This window comes from Octodon degus, unplaced genomic scaffold (genome assembly GCF_000260255.1).
Source record: "Octodon degus isolate 3935 unplaced genomic scaffold, OctDeg1.0 scaffold00005, whole genome shotgun sequence".
NCBI lineage: Eukaryota > Metazoa > Chordata > Mammalia > Rodentia > Octodontidae > Octodon > Octodon degus.
Window position 1 is genome coordinate 11,873,265 of NW_004524581.1, and position 16,378 is coordinate 11,889,642.

The 16,378-nt window shown below is 37.6% G+C and overlaps 1 protein-coding gene across 2 annotated transcripts in view; it reads right to left on the reverse strand.

The window, feature by feature from the left end:
* Micu1 (mitochondrial calcium uptake 1) overlaps window positions 1–16,378 on the reverse strand; it is a 246,445-nt gene that overhangs the window by 158,665 nt on the left and 71,402 nt on the right. For both annotated transcript variants that reach the window (XM_004623988.2, XM_004623990.2), the window contains exons 3-4: window positions 13,073–13,247; window positions 3,661–3,823 (exon numbers count right to left, since the gene is read on the reverse strand). In XM_004623988.2, coding sequence (XP_004624045.1) covers window positions 3,661–3,823; window positions 13,073–13,247 — 338 coding nt within the window. The remainder of the gene's footprint in view (window positions 1–3,660; window positions 3,824–13,072; window positions 13,248–16,378) is intronic.

Here is a 16,378-nt window from a genome sequence, read left to right on the forward strand (position 1 = left end):
TGAACTCAGGCCCTTGCGCTTGCCAGGGAAGCTCTTTTTCCACTGAGCCCTCTCCCTGGCCCCCAAGCCTCCTTTACTTTCTTCCACAACCCACAAAACAAGGTGCTAAAACAAACTTAAAAGGGTCTAAATCTACATTTCAATGTAACAAATTGGTATAGCTTTTTTATAAATTATGGGTTAGTTGATGATAGCAAGAATTACTGTATCCCCTAGCCCATACTCAAATCAACTCACTGAATGAACAAATACAATGTCTATCAGGAAATAAAGGAACATACAGAAATGAGAAAGATACTATCATTTCAATATTCAGAGAATTATCATTTGGTTGGCTTCCTTTCAGGTAGTTTTTAAATACTGTCTGTATATGTGAAATACAAAGGATGGGGGGGGAGCTAGGGAGATAGTTCAGTAGGATAAGTGCTTGCCTGGCAAGTGCATGGTCCTGAGTTCAATCCCTGGTACCACAAAAAACCAAAACAATAACAACAAAAAAGGACAGAGGAACACCAGAGGGATACAACCTTAAAATCTAGAATGTAGGTAATTCTACACTATAAATGCCCTATGTTCTTTCACAAACACACGATGACTAGCTTAGACTTCTTAAAAAGCAGAGGATCAGTCTAGAAGAACTGAGGAAAGTGAAATGGGATGAGGGAAAGCTAACTAAAGGGCTGTGGGTAATCAGAACTCGATTTCCCTTGAGCTACCTGAGAAGTCATAGTTTGTGTATCAGAATTCATCACTGAACACAGTGGAAAGTACAGTATGAGTATCACATGCATCAAATTCACTTATATTTTATATACAGCTTATACACACAGCCTGAAGGCAATTTCATGCAATATTTTTAGTGCACCAGCATTTTTATTATGGGACACAGGTCAGTAGTAGAATTTTCCATTTATGACATCGTGTTGGTATTCAAAAAAAATTTGCTTTGGAGCATTTTGGATTATAGATTTTAGATTAGGCATGCTTATCCTGTAATGGTTCTTATAGTTATTGGTGTTTACTATTTTATATTTTTTAATGTAACTTCAAGTTATTGCCTAGTATCTTTTACTTCAACCTAAAGCACTTTCTTCAGCATTTCATGTAAGTAATGTCAACAAGCAAAAAAATACCTAAACTTCTAATTATCTGGGAATAATTTCTCCTGGAATTATTGTGTGTGTGCTACTGTATGGCATTCTACCCTCAGGGAGGGCTTATTTTTTTATTCTTCTTCTATTAATGTTTCAATGTTCTTGATTGTTGATGTGCCACATATTGTCTTATTAAAAACTGAGTACTTTGAATATTATATTGTGTATTTTATTGAAAACTAGACATCTTTAATATTAACCTACTCTCTGGAGTTTGATGCTGCTGCTTATTGAAGACTGTAGTCATATGTGTTCCACTTTGATTTGTTGGTACTAGGAATTAAATCCAGGGCCTTGCACATGGTAGGCAAGTGCTCTATTACTGAGCCCTTTTAAAAGTTTTATTTTTAGACTGAGTCTCACTCAGTTGCCTAGGCTGGTCTCAAAGTTCTGTTCCTTCTGCCTCAGCCTCCTGAGTAGCTGCAATCACAGGTATATGCCACTATGCCTTGCTGAGTGACTTTTCCAAATAATTGTATTCCTTGCCATGTGTTATGTAAGGAGTCAGCAAATCAACTGATAAAAGATTTCCTTAAATGCTTCAGCCAAAAAAGAATACAAAATAAACTTTCCTCAGTGTTTGTAGACTGGCCCTGAGCTCAGAATCAAGTGCAGTTCAGTCAGGCCATCTATAATGCTACTGTAACTTTCAAGTCTTTATCATGTATGTGATCTAGAATGTGCAAACTGCACTTGGATTTCTCTGTTTGTGTGATAATGCTCCATAGTTTATCCCATTCTTTCCCCCATCTCACAGCCTGTAGAATCCTGTTAGGACCAAGATTTCTAAAGTCTGGAAGACTAGAGAACAGGACATTTTTTTGCAGGCTATAAGCAAGGTCTCTGGAACTAGAGGAAACACACATCTCTTCTTAAAATTGAAGGTACTTATGCTGGAGATGGAACTAAATTTTGTATCTGCACAAGAGATGCACTTATATGTACAAAGCAAAAACAACACAATGATTTTCTGGTAGCAAACCAGGCCAAACCAGAGTACTTTGAGGAAAGGTACCTCCTGTGCACACAGTGTTTCGTTCATGTCAAATCCTGAAGCAACCTTCCTGTTAAGGTACCTAGATGTATAATCTGCATGATGTTGTACACTTCAAGTATTTAAACTAGTGAAACCAAATAATTAAGATTTATGCTCTTAAAAAAATTCCTCCAGATAGCACTCTTCTCAGGTTTTCCTTTCTGGGGCCTTTTAATATGTTTCCTGCTTGTCCTATCTGCTGTCCACTGGCCTGGGTGACTAGAGTAGTATACTGCATGTCTTTATTTTTGGTGGTTGACACATGAAAAGCTGCTAAAAACCATAGACACGAAGTACAGGCAAGCCTTTGTACTAGTTAGTGTTAGCAAAGGCAAGTTGTACAACCATACTTTTTTGAGAACAAGGTCAGTACTGCCCACCTCCCTTTTTCCACAGCCGTACCTCCCAAGCAGTGAACCACACCAGGAATGTAGCTACTGACCAGATGGCTGCTGCTGAGCTGGGAAATAGGACACAGTAGGCAAAAGTACTAATTGCCAAAATGTAGGAGCCCCTTTTTTTATTAAGCAATGCCCTGGTTGTATGTTAACTAGATCACAGAGTTCTAAAAAATGGATTCTGGTCTGTTTTGTCAGCTTAATGGTTACTTCAGTAGAACATTTAAATCTTGGAGTTCCCTACTCCATCATTTTTCCTTACAAATGCATTATTAAATTGTTACATTTAACTTGAAGCCATTTATTTTTTGTCCACAAACCTTGTTTGCTCAGGCTGTTTCTTCTAAACAAGACGTCCTTTCCATAGTTCTTTGCCTGCTTAAATTTTATTCAAATGTAGACACACTGTCTAGAAAGCATTCTCCAAACTTCCAGACTGAGCAACATGTATCCCCTTTTCACTGCCACAGGACTTCTGCATAATATTCTTTTACAAATTCCACATTTCTAAAATTATCTATTACTGTCTTTATCTCCTTTACTAAGAAGTAACTTTGGGCTGGGGAGATAGCTCGGTGGCGGTCTAAGTGTCTGCCTGGCAAATGTAAGGACCTGAGTTCAATCTCCAGTATCGCATACCATGAACCCCGGGTACACCATGACAGCCCCCAAAACTGAGTGTGGTGGCGCACGCCTGTAATCCCAGCACTGGGGAGGCTGAAACAGGAGGATCACTATGCATCTGAAATGCGTAGTGAGACCCTGTATCAAATAAATAAAATAAATAAATAAAAAAGAAGTAATCTTGTAATGGTCACATGTACACAGCTTTGCCTTTAGGAATACTCTCATTACTGGTGATGAATCTCACCCACAAGGGCATGATCTCTTGAATCCCCTGCTCCCTGCCATGCAGGCTCCTGTTTGTATTCCTATGGCTCAGCACAGTGCCTAACAGTCAAAAGTGACACAGTGAATGTAATTATTGCACGGACCAATACAATTCAGGAAACACTTGGAAAGAAGCAAAGAGGTCTGTAACAGTCTCTTGTTTTTCACTTTAGCACCTTACGTTCTGGTTGTTTCTCATTGGGTGTAATGGATCGCACAAAATCTTGTGGAGTCATAAACACTTCTGTTTCACCAGGCTCATTGATTATTTTCAAGGTGGCAAAATATCGGAAGATTTTGTCTGGTGTGGAGTAGGCTCGAATCCTATTCTCATATTCCATCACCTAAAATTAGAAATTTGAATAGTGTTACCATATTAAGCAATACTCATATACTCTTAGCATCAACACTCATCAATTCGTATTTTTCTTTTTTTTTTACATTTATTTACTGTGTGGAGGGGCAGCTCAGCCCACCAGGGTGCGGGGCTGGCTGGCATGTGGTGCTGGGGGATCGAACTGCGGTCCCAGTGCTTTAGCCAAGCTTCTTCTAAGTAGGTGCTTTAGACCACTGAGCCATCTCTCCAGCCCTCAATTCTTATTTTTCATGTCATACATTTTTCATTTAGATCTTTTTCTATAATTGGATTTTTACACTATAAATAAAATTTAAAAATTTTGAATTTTCTTTCTTGGAATATATCATTTATATCTCAATTGTTACAATGCTGTATAATTTTATATAACATAGGGGCTGGAGAGATGGCTCAGTGGTCTAAAGCACCTACTTAGAACAAACTTAGCAAAGCACAGGGACGGCGGTTCAATCCCCCAGCACCACATGCCAGCCAGCCCCGCCCCCTGGTGGGATGAGCTGGCCACACACACACACACACACACAATAAATAAATGTAGAAATAAATAAATAATAATAAAAAAAATAATAACATACTTTCTGGAATTTTTTTTTTTTTTCCAGTACTGGGGCTTGAACTCAGGACCTTGTGCTTGCCAGGCAAGCACTTATTCTACTGAGCTATCTGCCAGCCCTAAAATTGCTCTATTTTACTTCTTCTTCTTCTTTTTTTTTTTTTTTTTTTTTTGGCTGGCTCAGCCTACCTTGAGGGTGGGGATTGTGTGGCATGTGGTGCTGGGGATCAAACTGCAGTCCCCTGTGCCGGCCTAAGCTTGCCTAAGCAGGCACTTTAAAAGGTTGAGCTATCTTGCCAGCCCTTCTTGAAGGATTCTCATTCCTTTTTGCTTTCCTTCTCTTCCCTCCCCTGTTCCTTCTTTCCCTTTTTCCTACCTTTCTTTGCTGGAATTTGCAATACAGCCATAAACAACTTCCTTGGGTTCTAATTTCTTAAAAAATTAAAAGCTAGCAAAATTGAAAAAATGTCATTAAGAGAACTTAGAAGGTCTCCATAACATACCATACAATGGTATGTAAAAAGCATAGCTTACAGTTCTTAAATACCATCTTTAGAAAGGGATTAACTTTTTTTTTTTTTTTGGTGGAACTGGGGATTGAACTCAGCCCCTTGCACTTCCCAGGCAAGGGCCTATCCTACTGAGCCATGTCCCCGGCCCCTAAAAAGGGATTAACTTTATAGTTCTTAGTTCCATTCAGTTTCATGAATCCTAAAACAAAAGACTTGATATTTCTTAAGTTTGAATAGTCAGCAGGCCTTCAAAAACAAAATACATTAAATGATGGCATAAAAAAATAAACTACATATCATGGAAATCCAAATATTAACATGTCTGAGGCAAGATTTTTGACTAAAAAATAAACTTCCTGAAATTCTTTACATGCAGCATATTTAAAAGGGAGTGGAAATGGAAAGTACACAACAGGAAAATGTTTGAAGAGTAACAAGTCAGGTATAGCATATATTTAGTAAAAGTATATCATGTGAATATGATTGTTCAGATCCTTATCTGACACACAAATCCCCATTCTAAGCATACAACATAAAGTATGATGTCAATCACATAATGTTTTGGTGAAAATTTTTCTTATACCTGAATTTTGTGTTAAGACAGCCAATAACAAATACATCTTATAAATAACTAGCTAGAAAATGTATCATGGCAATCAAACCTAAGATCTCATTGGTCTTATGCTTATAAAGGAACTAACAGTTTTTAAATTATTGATATTTTTGATTTGCCACATTAACACAGGAATTACTGTACCTGCCAGTCCTGACTAGATGCATTCTGAGGTCACTGGCAGCAGCTGTTTTACAATGGTCTTAATTCCACTACCAGATGTGATCTTAGCAACTGAGAAAAGAATCCTCATTTACAACTACACATGACAAGAATTCAATGCTAACTTGCATTAAAATCTGAATAGCTTTCAAAGGAGATGTTAGCAAAAGATCGAGCATATGGCAAACACAGTAAGGAGTTTTTCAACCCCTCAGCAGCCTTGAGACTGAGCTTATCACAGGAATTTTGTATTAGACTACGATTGCACGGTAATACTGACTATGGAAGAAATACCTTTCTAAGCCATTTGTATTCTTGTATTTCCTCTAAACAGTAACAACCACTAGCTGGGCACAGTGGTACACACCTGTAATCCCAGAACTCAGGAGGATGAAGCAGGAGGATCACTGTTCAAGGCCAGCTACATAGTGCATTCAAGGTCAAATGTGAGCTATACAGTAAGCCTGTCTCAACAAAACAAAACAAAACAAAACAAAACCAGAGAAAGAGACAGAGCTAGAGAGATGCAGAGGTTGAGGTTGGAATGTAAAGATCTGTAAGTGGTAACTATTGATAAAGAGGGATTTGTGAACTAAAATATCAATCATACAAAGTTGAAAGATTAAAAAAAATTGAAAGATAATAGCATAAAAGTCAAGGTTTTTTAAGATTGAAAGTCTGTTCCTTGATTTTTATAATAGTTGCTAAATGATGTTGCTAAGTATTAATTAATTTGATCACAATTTAAGCCCTACATATACATTTTGCTATAAAGTTAATATAAACCAGTGGTTTTACAAGGCTATAAAGATTTACTTTGAAACAGAAGGCCAAGGAACAAAATAGGTACTCCCATGCTGGTAGAATTTGTTATATATATGATAACATAGTATATATTTACTTTTTTTTAAGCTTCACATTATACCTTGAAAATTACTACATACCTAATACATAGAACTGGATTTGTGTGTGTGTGTGTGTGTTTTTTTTTTTTTTTTTTTGGTGTGTGTGTGTGTATTTTTAGGGAAGGATCTACAGGGTGTTCAGGGTCTCACTACTAGATCAGATTTATAGTGATCCACCTGTTTACAACCTCCCAAGAGCTAGGATTATAGGAGCATGCCACCACGCCCAATCTCAATTGCCCTCAGTGCGCCCTTGGGGGCCAGCAGTGCAGGTCCTGGGATCGAACCCCCGGGCCCTGTGCCTGCTTGCAAGCGCTTTAATCTGCTGAGCTATTTGGCTGGCCCCAGAACTGGCTATATTTAAGCAACTAAATGGAACAGCATCCAAGATAACGAAGTTTAAAGTAGAAATAAACTGCTGAAAGATTCAGCAATGTTAAAAGATTTACTAAGAATTAAGAATTCATTCAATCATTTATCAAACTTTCTTAAAGATCATTAAGTGTATTAAGATACTTGTCATCAACAAAACCGCCAAACTTAAATGGATCAAATTCATTTTTCCTAAGCAAACTGCACCAATGAGTAGCCAAAGAGTATTTGCAACCAGAAATATGAAGAATATCTTTTTATAAAATATTTAAATTAACAAATTAAAGTTTCATAATATTCAAATAAAAAAATTTTAAGTAACCACAGTGAACAGATTTAGGTACTGAATATCCATAGCTGCTAATATGACAAACAAACAAAAAAATAACTAGACTTTAGATGTTTCCTAATGAAAAGAAAATATTATCTAGTCTTGCTACAGGGATCAAACCTGGGTCTGCTTGAGCTCAAAATTCAGCTGCCAATTTTGAGGTAACATGAACAACAGAGGAATATACTAATTGGCACTGGGAATAATCATCAATAACATCCAGAACACAGAAAACTTGTAAAGGTTAAACAGCCTGGATTCTGTCACCTATACAATAAGAGAATTAAAAGACGTAACAGGCTGGAAGGTCAGCTCAACGTTAGAACACATGTGTAGTATGCCTGAGGCCCTGGATTTAATCCCCAGCACCAACCAAAAGAATATAAATCAAAACAGGCAGCACTAAGCTATATGTCTAGGGATAGACATTTGGGTGGAAGAGGTGAGGAGAGCTATCTTGTAGAGGACCACCTAAGCTCTCCTTGAAAGAGGAGTGACTGTCTCCATTTTGACTGAGGCTGATTTTATTTCCTTGTATTAATATGCACAGAATTATGCCTAAGATGTTTGATATGCAGACAGATAATGAGGTTAAGCTTAACAGCCTAAGTTGTTTGATAATAACAACAAGCTTGTCTTCTGGATGGTTAACAACCTAAGTTTGCAGACCAAATTAGAGAAAAAGGAGGGCTGCAAGGAAAGCCAACATTTTGGCCCTCGCCTTCCAAGGTCAACTAAGACTCAGGACATATGAGAACTTGTACTGTAACGTCATGTAACTCAGTAGTGTCCCAAATTTTCTGATCAAGGAGATTATGGGGCCAAAGAGGAAAGTGATCAATGATGTAGAGTGTGCCTAAGGAGAGTCACATGGAGAGAAAACATTCTCTCAGGCTTTCACAGAGAGCACATTGGCCAAGCAATGGCCGTGACTCATCCATAAGGCTGACACTGACAAAGGTTCTACAATCTGAGGTACAGGACCTTGGGATAAATCCTGAGGGGATTTCACTGAACTTATCAGACCCAAAAGCTACAACTCTTGTTGCATAGGTCCTGCTTTACCTTGGTCTTAACCATCCAGAAGAAAAGTATAAAAACGAAATATAAGAAATAAAGCCATGCTGTTATGTTGAGCTGTGGGGGACTCAGGTCAACAATTTCTGACATTGCCAGTTAAGCGGAAGACCCGATACTATTATGGGATACTGGACTCTTTTAGAATATTTTGCTGAGTTTATACACCTATAATATTCAAATAACGGAACTTAACAAAAAAGGGTATACAGAGGAATGTCCATTTTGTATCTGTGTATTCAAAGTGGTTAGGATAGATATATAGTTACATTGTTAATGAATAGAATGATTTGTTCTCATGGTGTTTGTAAATAGGATATCAAGTCCGCATCTTGTACAGCAATTAACCACTAGGAAGAATGCATGCAGTGTGTTAATTATTGTAACTGTCCTACCGATTTGATTTGAAACTGTCTCATTGCTGTTTATCAATAAAATTATGGCAAAAAATGAAAATAAAAATGAAAAAAATAAGAAAAAAAATATGCACAAAGCTGGCTAGGAATTCTCTTTATCTTTTCAACTGGCCTTAAGCAACATATACTGGTCTGGCTGAGATGCTGGTGACAGTCTTTGAAGATGGTACGTGTTTCCCTGGTAACCTATACCTGCTGCTCTTTAATGTGAGCTAGCCCGAGAGAGGACAAAGAGCCAATGCTCTGCGCTGCCAGCTGGGATCAAGCCTCAAGACAGAGGCTATGACTTCTTGGGACTTGAAAGATTACATCAGAACTAAAGCACCAGGCCCCCGAAACATTAGATACTATCTCAATAGCATAAGGCAGATTACTTTCTCTGCATATTCTCCCTGCATATGGCAGAGAAGAATGTAGGCCACCCACCTAGCTCAGCTCACAGTACTCACTTTCCAATACTCAGTCATTCCTCCTTAAGCCACTCTTCCACTGAATAAAACCTGGGTGCGGCCCTACATCAGTCTCTTTGTTCCGGAAAGCCATCTTCATGGCCAGACTTAGGGCCCCTTGGCTCCCCAATAATTAAAATATGTTTTAGTGTCTTTACTTTTGCCATGGGTTGCATTGGGAGTGGTAGATTGGAATTAACTTGGTAGGACTCCAATAACATATCTTTGGGATTACAAATATTGACTTCTTGGACTGAGAGAACCTGGAAGGGTCTCCTGAACTATCTCTCTTCCAGCCTCCCAAATGCTGAAAGGAAAGAAGGCCAACAGGAAGGATGGTTTTCTTGCCAGCCTTGCTGTCCTAAAGAAGTGAGAGACCACACTAATAAATCTCTTGTTTGAGAAAAGACCTAACAATTTTGGCATGAAATAGGACACTCAGTCCAAAAGAGACTTCACTGGCTCTGGCATATCCAGTTGCAATGGCAAAGGGCTATGTTTAAGGGATTGAAAGAGTCCCCTGCAATTAACCAGTTCACTCAGGTCATGGACTGTCTAAGCTGGCCCACAAGTACAGACCAGAGACAAAGCAAGAGAAGAGGCAGAGAATGTTGACCTGCACTGAGAAGAAAGCTAGCAGGAAATTGATGTCATCAGTAAGAGGTCACCCATCCTTTGAGCAGGAGTAATACTGTCATCACCTTGGGGGAGAATAAGAAGGGTCAGCTGATGATGGCTGCATATGACATGGACCCTACTCACTTGCCTGTCTTTCTGTCCACCCTGTATCACTCAAGTGGGGGTTCTTTAATCTACCAAAAGGCCAGGCTGGGATATCTGGTGCAGTGGAAGATCTGGATCATCATCACTTTTGCCCTTGTTAACTCTGGCTCAGATGGTGGAAACCACTGGAAACTAACTATCAATTATGAAATACAATGAGCTCTGCTGTCACTGGGAATGTCCTGGCCCCAAAATCCATGCCTCACATTGCCAAGCTGAAAAAGACAATGATTAAAGAACTGGCTACTAAATTGGGTGAAATATATACTATTGTTTTATGAACATAAAAATAATAACCCTCCCCCCAAAAGGAAATGGTAACTACAAAATATCCTCTATGGGGTATTATTTAGCCATAAGACACAAATCTGAGTAATCTGAAGAAAAATGGATGGACCTTGAGACCATGATATTAAGTGAAACAAGTCAGTCATAAAAGATTATCACAGTTTCTCTTTTATGAGAAACCTGATATGTAAGTAAAGAATTAAATAAAAAAATAAGTAATTGAACGTTAAACTTCTTGGAGATGGGAAAGGAAATTAAAAGAAGTTGACAGAGTAAAAAAAAATTTTAAATAATTCAGACATTCCATGTGATACTGAATAGCAGAAGCAGAACAATGGATAAAGTTACAGGCAAGATTTTAGCTCAGTAAGAAAGTAATAAATATTAAGAGGTCAATACTTAAGAAATTGTTTTAATTCACCCATGGAACACATATGAAGAGCATTTTAAGAGATGATTTACTTGAAAAGTGGCTCAAATTCTTGAACTTACAGGCTATGAGGTATTATTTAAAATGTCTCACAGAATTAGAAAAGGTAACCCTGAATTGCATTTGGAATCAGAGAAGACCCAGAGTAGCCAAAGCAATCATAAGCAAAAAGAATAGTGGGAAATCAGACTTCAAGCTCTATTAGATAGAGAAATAAAAACAACATGCTACTGGCACCAAAACAGAAATGTAGACAGACCAACAGAAGACACAAAAACAAACCCAAGCACCTATGGACATCTAATTTTTGACCAGGGGGCCAAAAACATATTGGAGAAAAGATAGGCTCTTAAACAAATGTTGCTGGGAAAATTGGATAGTCACTCACAGAACACTGAAACTAGATCTCTATTTCTCACCCTATACTAAAATCAAATCAAATCAAAATGAAATACCTAAATATAAAACCAGAGACATTGAAATTACTGATGGCAACAATGGAAATTTTTTCATTGGCTAAAAAATGGATGGAATGCAAAACCATGTTAAACCCACGAAATTAGCCAGACTCAGGAAATTAAATATCACATGTTTTCTCCTATATGAGAATCCTCAACAGTATGTACATATATACATAGATAAATACACACATAAAATAAAAGAGAAGTGACAGGAAGCCAGGAGATAGACCTGTAAACAGGAAAGGGAGTTGGGGAAGGAAGAAGATGAGTAATGAATTACAACTGATTAAGACATTAATTAATGCATTTTAAGTGCAGGTAGCAACTTACCAGGACAGAATCCACCATTATGTACTACTGACAGGTACTAGTAATATGTACTACTGACAGGTACTAGTAAAAAATGTTTAAAGAATCAGAGATAGAAGAATCCTTAACTTATTTATTTATTTATTTATTTATTTGGCCAGTTCAGCTCACCCTGAGGGCAGGGCTGGCAAGGCATGTGGTGCTGAGGATCGAACCTCCTTTGACCTGCACCTGCCTAAGCTTGCCTAAGCAGAGGCTTTAGGTCGCAGAGCTATCTCACCAGCTCTCCTTAACATATTTATACAGACCATGTAAAATAATGAATATACAAATAACTAAAAAAAAGAAAAGAATAGGTGATGAAATAGATTTTTGAGCAGACAATGACATGTGGAATGATTATCCTTGAATAGGGAAAAGAGATTTTTCCCGAGACTTTAGTGAATGCAGTAAGAATTATTTGAGACATAGATTAAATAGATTTTGTAGCTAAGCAGTTCAGAAACTAAGTAAACTGCCCCAGTAGTTTAGGGTTTGTTTGTTTTTTTCTATGAAATATGAGACTGGTCATATGTTAAGGAGAAACCAGGAGAGGAAAATACAAGCAGGTTTAAAAAAATGTTAATTTAGTAATTTAACTCTACTTTGTAAAAGGGAAAATATGACTGCAAATGAAACTGCTAACACAGGGTAAAGCTGAGCTTTCTTTGAATTTACTCAAGGATGAAGAATAAATAAATGGCTACAGAAAAGATAGGATGCATGATTATCTAACTTGTGATATATTACTTTAATTCACTTCAATTAGAAATGGAGTTAGGAGTGAAGAAGACATATTTAATAACTTTATGCAAATGTACAGCCAGAAAGATCTAATTTTTCTAGAGGAACTTTTGCAAAGAAATACAATGTACCACACAACAAAGAAATAATTCCAATCATTTTGTTGCAATATTAGGCTATCGTTTAGCAGGTGAAGGCAGCTCCCTGAATTTTAATCTGAATAAGCTAATATCTAAGAAATTCAATATTTTGTTTGTTTATCACTTATGTCTGCTGAACTCAAATGTCTAAGAACCCAGGCATAATTATAGTGGAAGTGAAATTTTTCTGAGGTAAAGCTGTAACCAACAGGTTATTTTTATTATATGGAACAGAATAGTCAGTTGATATTTATTCTATCCTCAAAGTTACTTGATTTTCTGGAAATTATGTTTCCAAAGATATTTTATTCTCCTTTCACAACCTGATATTATACAACAGAGTTACTACAAAATATATCTATAATAATGCTAAGTAACGAGAAGGTCTAAAAAGCAAGAATTGCTGTAGGCAGTGGAACTATGCTAATTTATTAAACCTACACTTGTTAACTATTCCCCCCCCAACTTCACATTCAAGAGTATGTTTGGTTTACAATGTGATAGAAAACAGCAAAAAGGCAAATAATTCAGAAATGAATATGAACCTTCTGAAAAACATAATAGAAGAAAGTGAACGTCATTACTCTACTTAAGGATACAATTCTGATTAATTTATAAGATTTTGTTCCATACTTTTCTGTCTCTAAATCCAGAGCGTTTCTTCTTCTTTTCTTCTGGATAAGGCTCGAGACTAGTATCTGCAGTTTTTTTTTCATGATTACAGACTTCCCCTGCATCTTTACTCTTCCCTTTATCACCAATGTCAGTCTTTAAGTTGTTTACACACGGTGGAGATTCTGCATGAGCCCTAGATATGCAAAAGAGAAATCCAGATTAATCATGAAAGTTCATCATATGAAACAAAGGCTCACAGATGCAGGTTAGCAGGAACAATAACAATGAAATCTGTCAAAAATTCTACATGAAATTTGTCAAAGAACTAAAAACAGAAGTAACATAAGACCTAGCAATCCCATTTCTGGCAATATCTAAAAAAACTGAAAGCAGGTCTTTAAGAAGTATTTGCGTACCTTTGTTCACAGCTTCACCATTGACAATAGCTGAGGCAAGGCAGTAATTCAAGTGTCTTTAGATGAGGGGATAAAGTGTGGCATATACATACAATGAAATATCAGCCTTAAAAATGAAGGAAATCTTGTTATAGTCTACAAAGATGAATACTGAGGATGGTGAGCTAAGTGAAATGAGCCAGTCACAAAAAGGCATACTACATGATTCCACTTATATGAGTTACCTAGAGTAGTGAAATTGACAGAAACAGAAAGTAGAATGGCAATTGCCAGTGGCTTGGGAGATGAGAAATGAGGAATTACTATTGAATGGGTAAGAAGTTCTAATTTGGGAAGATGAACAAAGTTTTGGAGATGGACAGAAAGAGGATTGGGAAAGTTGCTTTAATGGATCTAGCAAGTCATTTTTGTAAGATGAAGTTCTGGTGACCTATTTCACAGATGGGACCACACTTATATGACAAAAGCATACAATGGTTAAGATGGTAAGTTCTATGTTATGTGTTTCCCACTACAATAAAGTACATAAAGAAGAAATGGCCCAAAAGAATAAAATACAAGTAGTTAAATAAAAACTTACACAACCACATACAAAATCTACATGAACACAACTGATCTCATAGGCTTTCCAGGCTGATTAGAAATTATAACTAGCAATCAATTTTATAAAAATTTTCTAAACATCCTGAGCCAAGGTATTTATTTTTCCTTCAAACTCCTATCCTATATCACTTAATGTATGAACTACAATACATAATTTAGTGTTATGCATGGTTATATAAGTTGTCTTGGAATCTATCTTGCCCTTCAACTATTAGGTAGACTCAAATAACACTGTTTACAAATAAAAATTTGTCAAGTATGGGCTGTATCATACAGTTCGCTCAAGTAATGTCATTAAAAGGAGAACGGATGCTATATCCTTTTTTTCTTTTAAATCATCCAGTTCCTTATATAAAAGAAGCATGCAATAGGGGTGGCTGATTAAGGCACACCAACAGAAGTCATCAACTATGCTGACCAGAAGTAGAAGTGAAGAAAACTATACTGGGATTAAAGTAATACAATAGGAAAAAATTCTTAACATATTTGCTTCATATGACTATTTAGAAGGATTTTTTTGGCTGTCTTAGAATGCCTTCAGAGCAGGTTTGGCTGGCTTGAGTTCTGGAGATCAAACCACAGCAACCTGAGCCTGACTGCTTTGTTTAAGCAGACACTGAAAGAACTGAGCTAAGGGGCAGGCCCCCGATATGACTATTTAGAGAAGACTTCAATCAATAGGTTTTATTTGCAAATAATGTTTTCTAAACACTAATGATGGTAAATAATTATTTGAAATAATAAAAACAATCACTGATTTTTAAAATGATAAAGCCTAAAATGAAACATATATTTAAAAAGTTACAGTAAGTATCATATTGACTGAAGCTTCTTTCAAACATGGTTCAAAAGCAATCTCTTCATCTTTTTTTTTTTATTTTTTTATTTAATCTCTTCATCTTACTGTGAGTTTCTTTTCAACACTGACCAAGTGATGCACTGGATCAGATAGCTGCTTTATTTCCCTCAAAGGAGCCTCTTGTAAGTAAAAGAGATTTCTGTAACTAAACTTTTTTAAAAATTTTGTAACTAAACTTCGATGGCTGCTAAAGTGGAGATCCAAGCCATTTATCATGATGTAAGAGACAGAATTCATTCCATACATTCTTCAAGAGCTACAACAGGCATATAAATTCTAAAGTTAAAACATGAATAAGGTCATCCCTATCATCAAGTTCACAATCAGTAGAGACAAAAGACAAAGTAATAAAAGAACAAGTAAAGATAGAACAGAGGGCTAGGAAAAACTTCCTGGAAAGCAGAATTTGTGAGCTGTCTTCTAAATAAAACTACAAAAGAAAGGCTATATCAATTCAAAACCATCTGGTATAACAGTAACTCTATTACTGTAATGCCAGTCGTACTGCTTTTTAATCAATTCAACGAGTTTACCAGTCTTCATAATCTCTTCTGAAAAACTTACAAGCTAGTGTTCAAGATACTCTGAATGCTCATGCAACTCTTCTCACTCTGACAGGTCTGCTTATGAGTCTTTTTTCCCCCAAAATTATTCCTGAGATGAGCTAGCTGAAATGGCGGCATCCAGTCAAGGAAACTTTGAAAGAAAATGTGAGGCACTGGACCTTGCAGAATTTGCTAAAAAGCAGCCATGGTGGCACAAGCTATTTGGGCAACAATCTGGACTCTGCTGAAAAGTATAGTGTGGCAACCCAGCTGTTAATTGGAGGTGTCACAAGATGGTGTATTGGTTTCATATTCCAGAAGGTTGGGAAGCCGGCTGTAACAGTTGTTGGAGGTGGATTTTTTTTCTCCTTCAGCTTGCAAACCACACTGGACATATTAAAGTCAACTGGTTGCAAGTAGAGACAGACATGAAAAAAGCCAAAGAGCAGCTGAAGATTTGTTAGAACAACCAGATAAGTGAGACGACCTACGGGATCCTGAACAGACCCAGAGCGCAGGCCCGGCGAGTGAGTGAGATGACCCAGGCCGCGGGATCCTGAACAGACCCAGAGCGCAGGCCTGGCGAGTGAGTGAGACGACCCGGGCCGCGGGATCCTGAACAGACCCAGAGCGCAGGCCCGGGGACTGAGTGAGACAACCGAGGGCCCTCCAGATTCTGAATAGACCCAGAGCGCAGGCCCAGCGAGTGAGAGAGAGGACCCGGGCCGTGGGATCCTGCACAGACCCAGAGCACAGGCCCGGCGAGTGAATGAGACAACCCGGGGCCAGGGATTCCCATTTGACCCCGGCTGCATGCAGGCCCAGCACGGAACCCTTCAGCAGAACTCCCTGCAAAGAGGCTAGAGGCAAGACCCACCCAGCTGATTCAAGAGCAGAACAT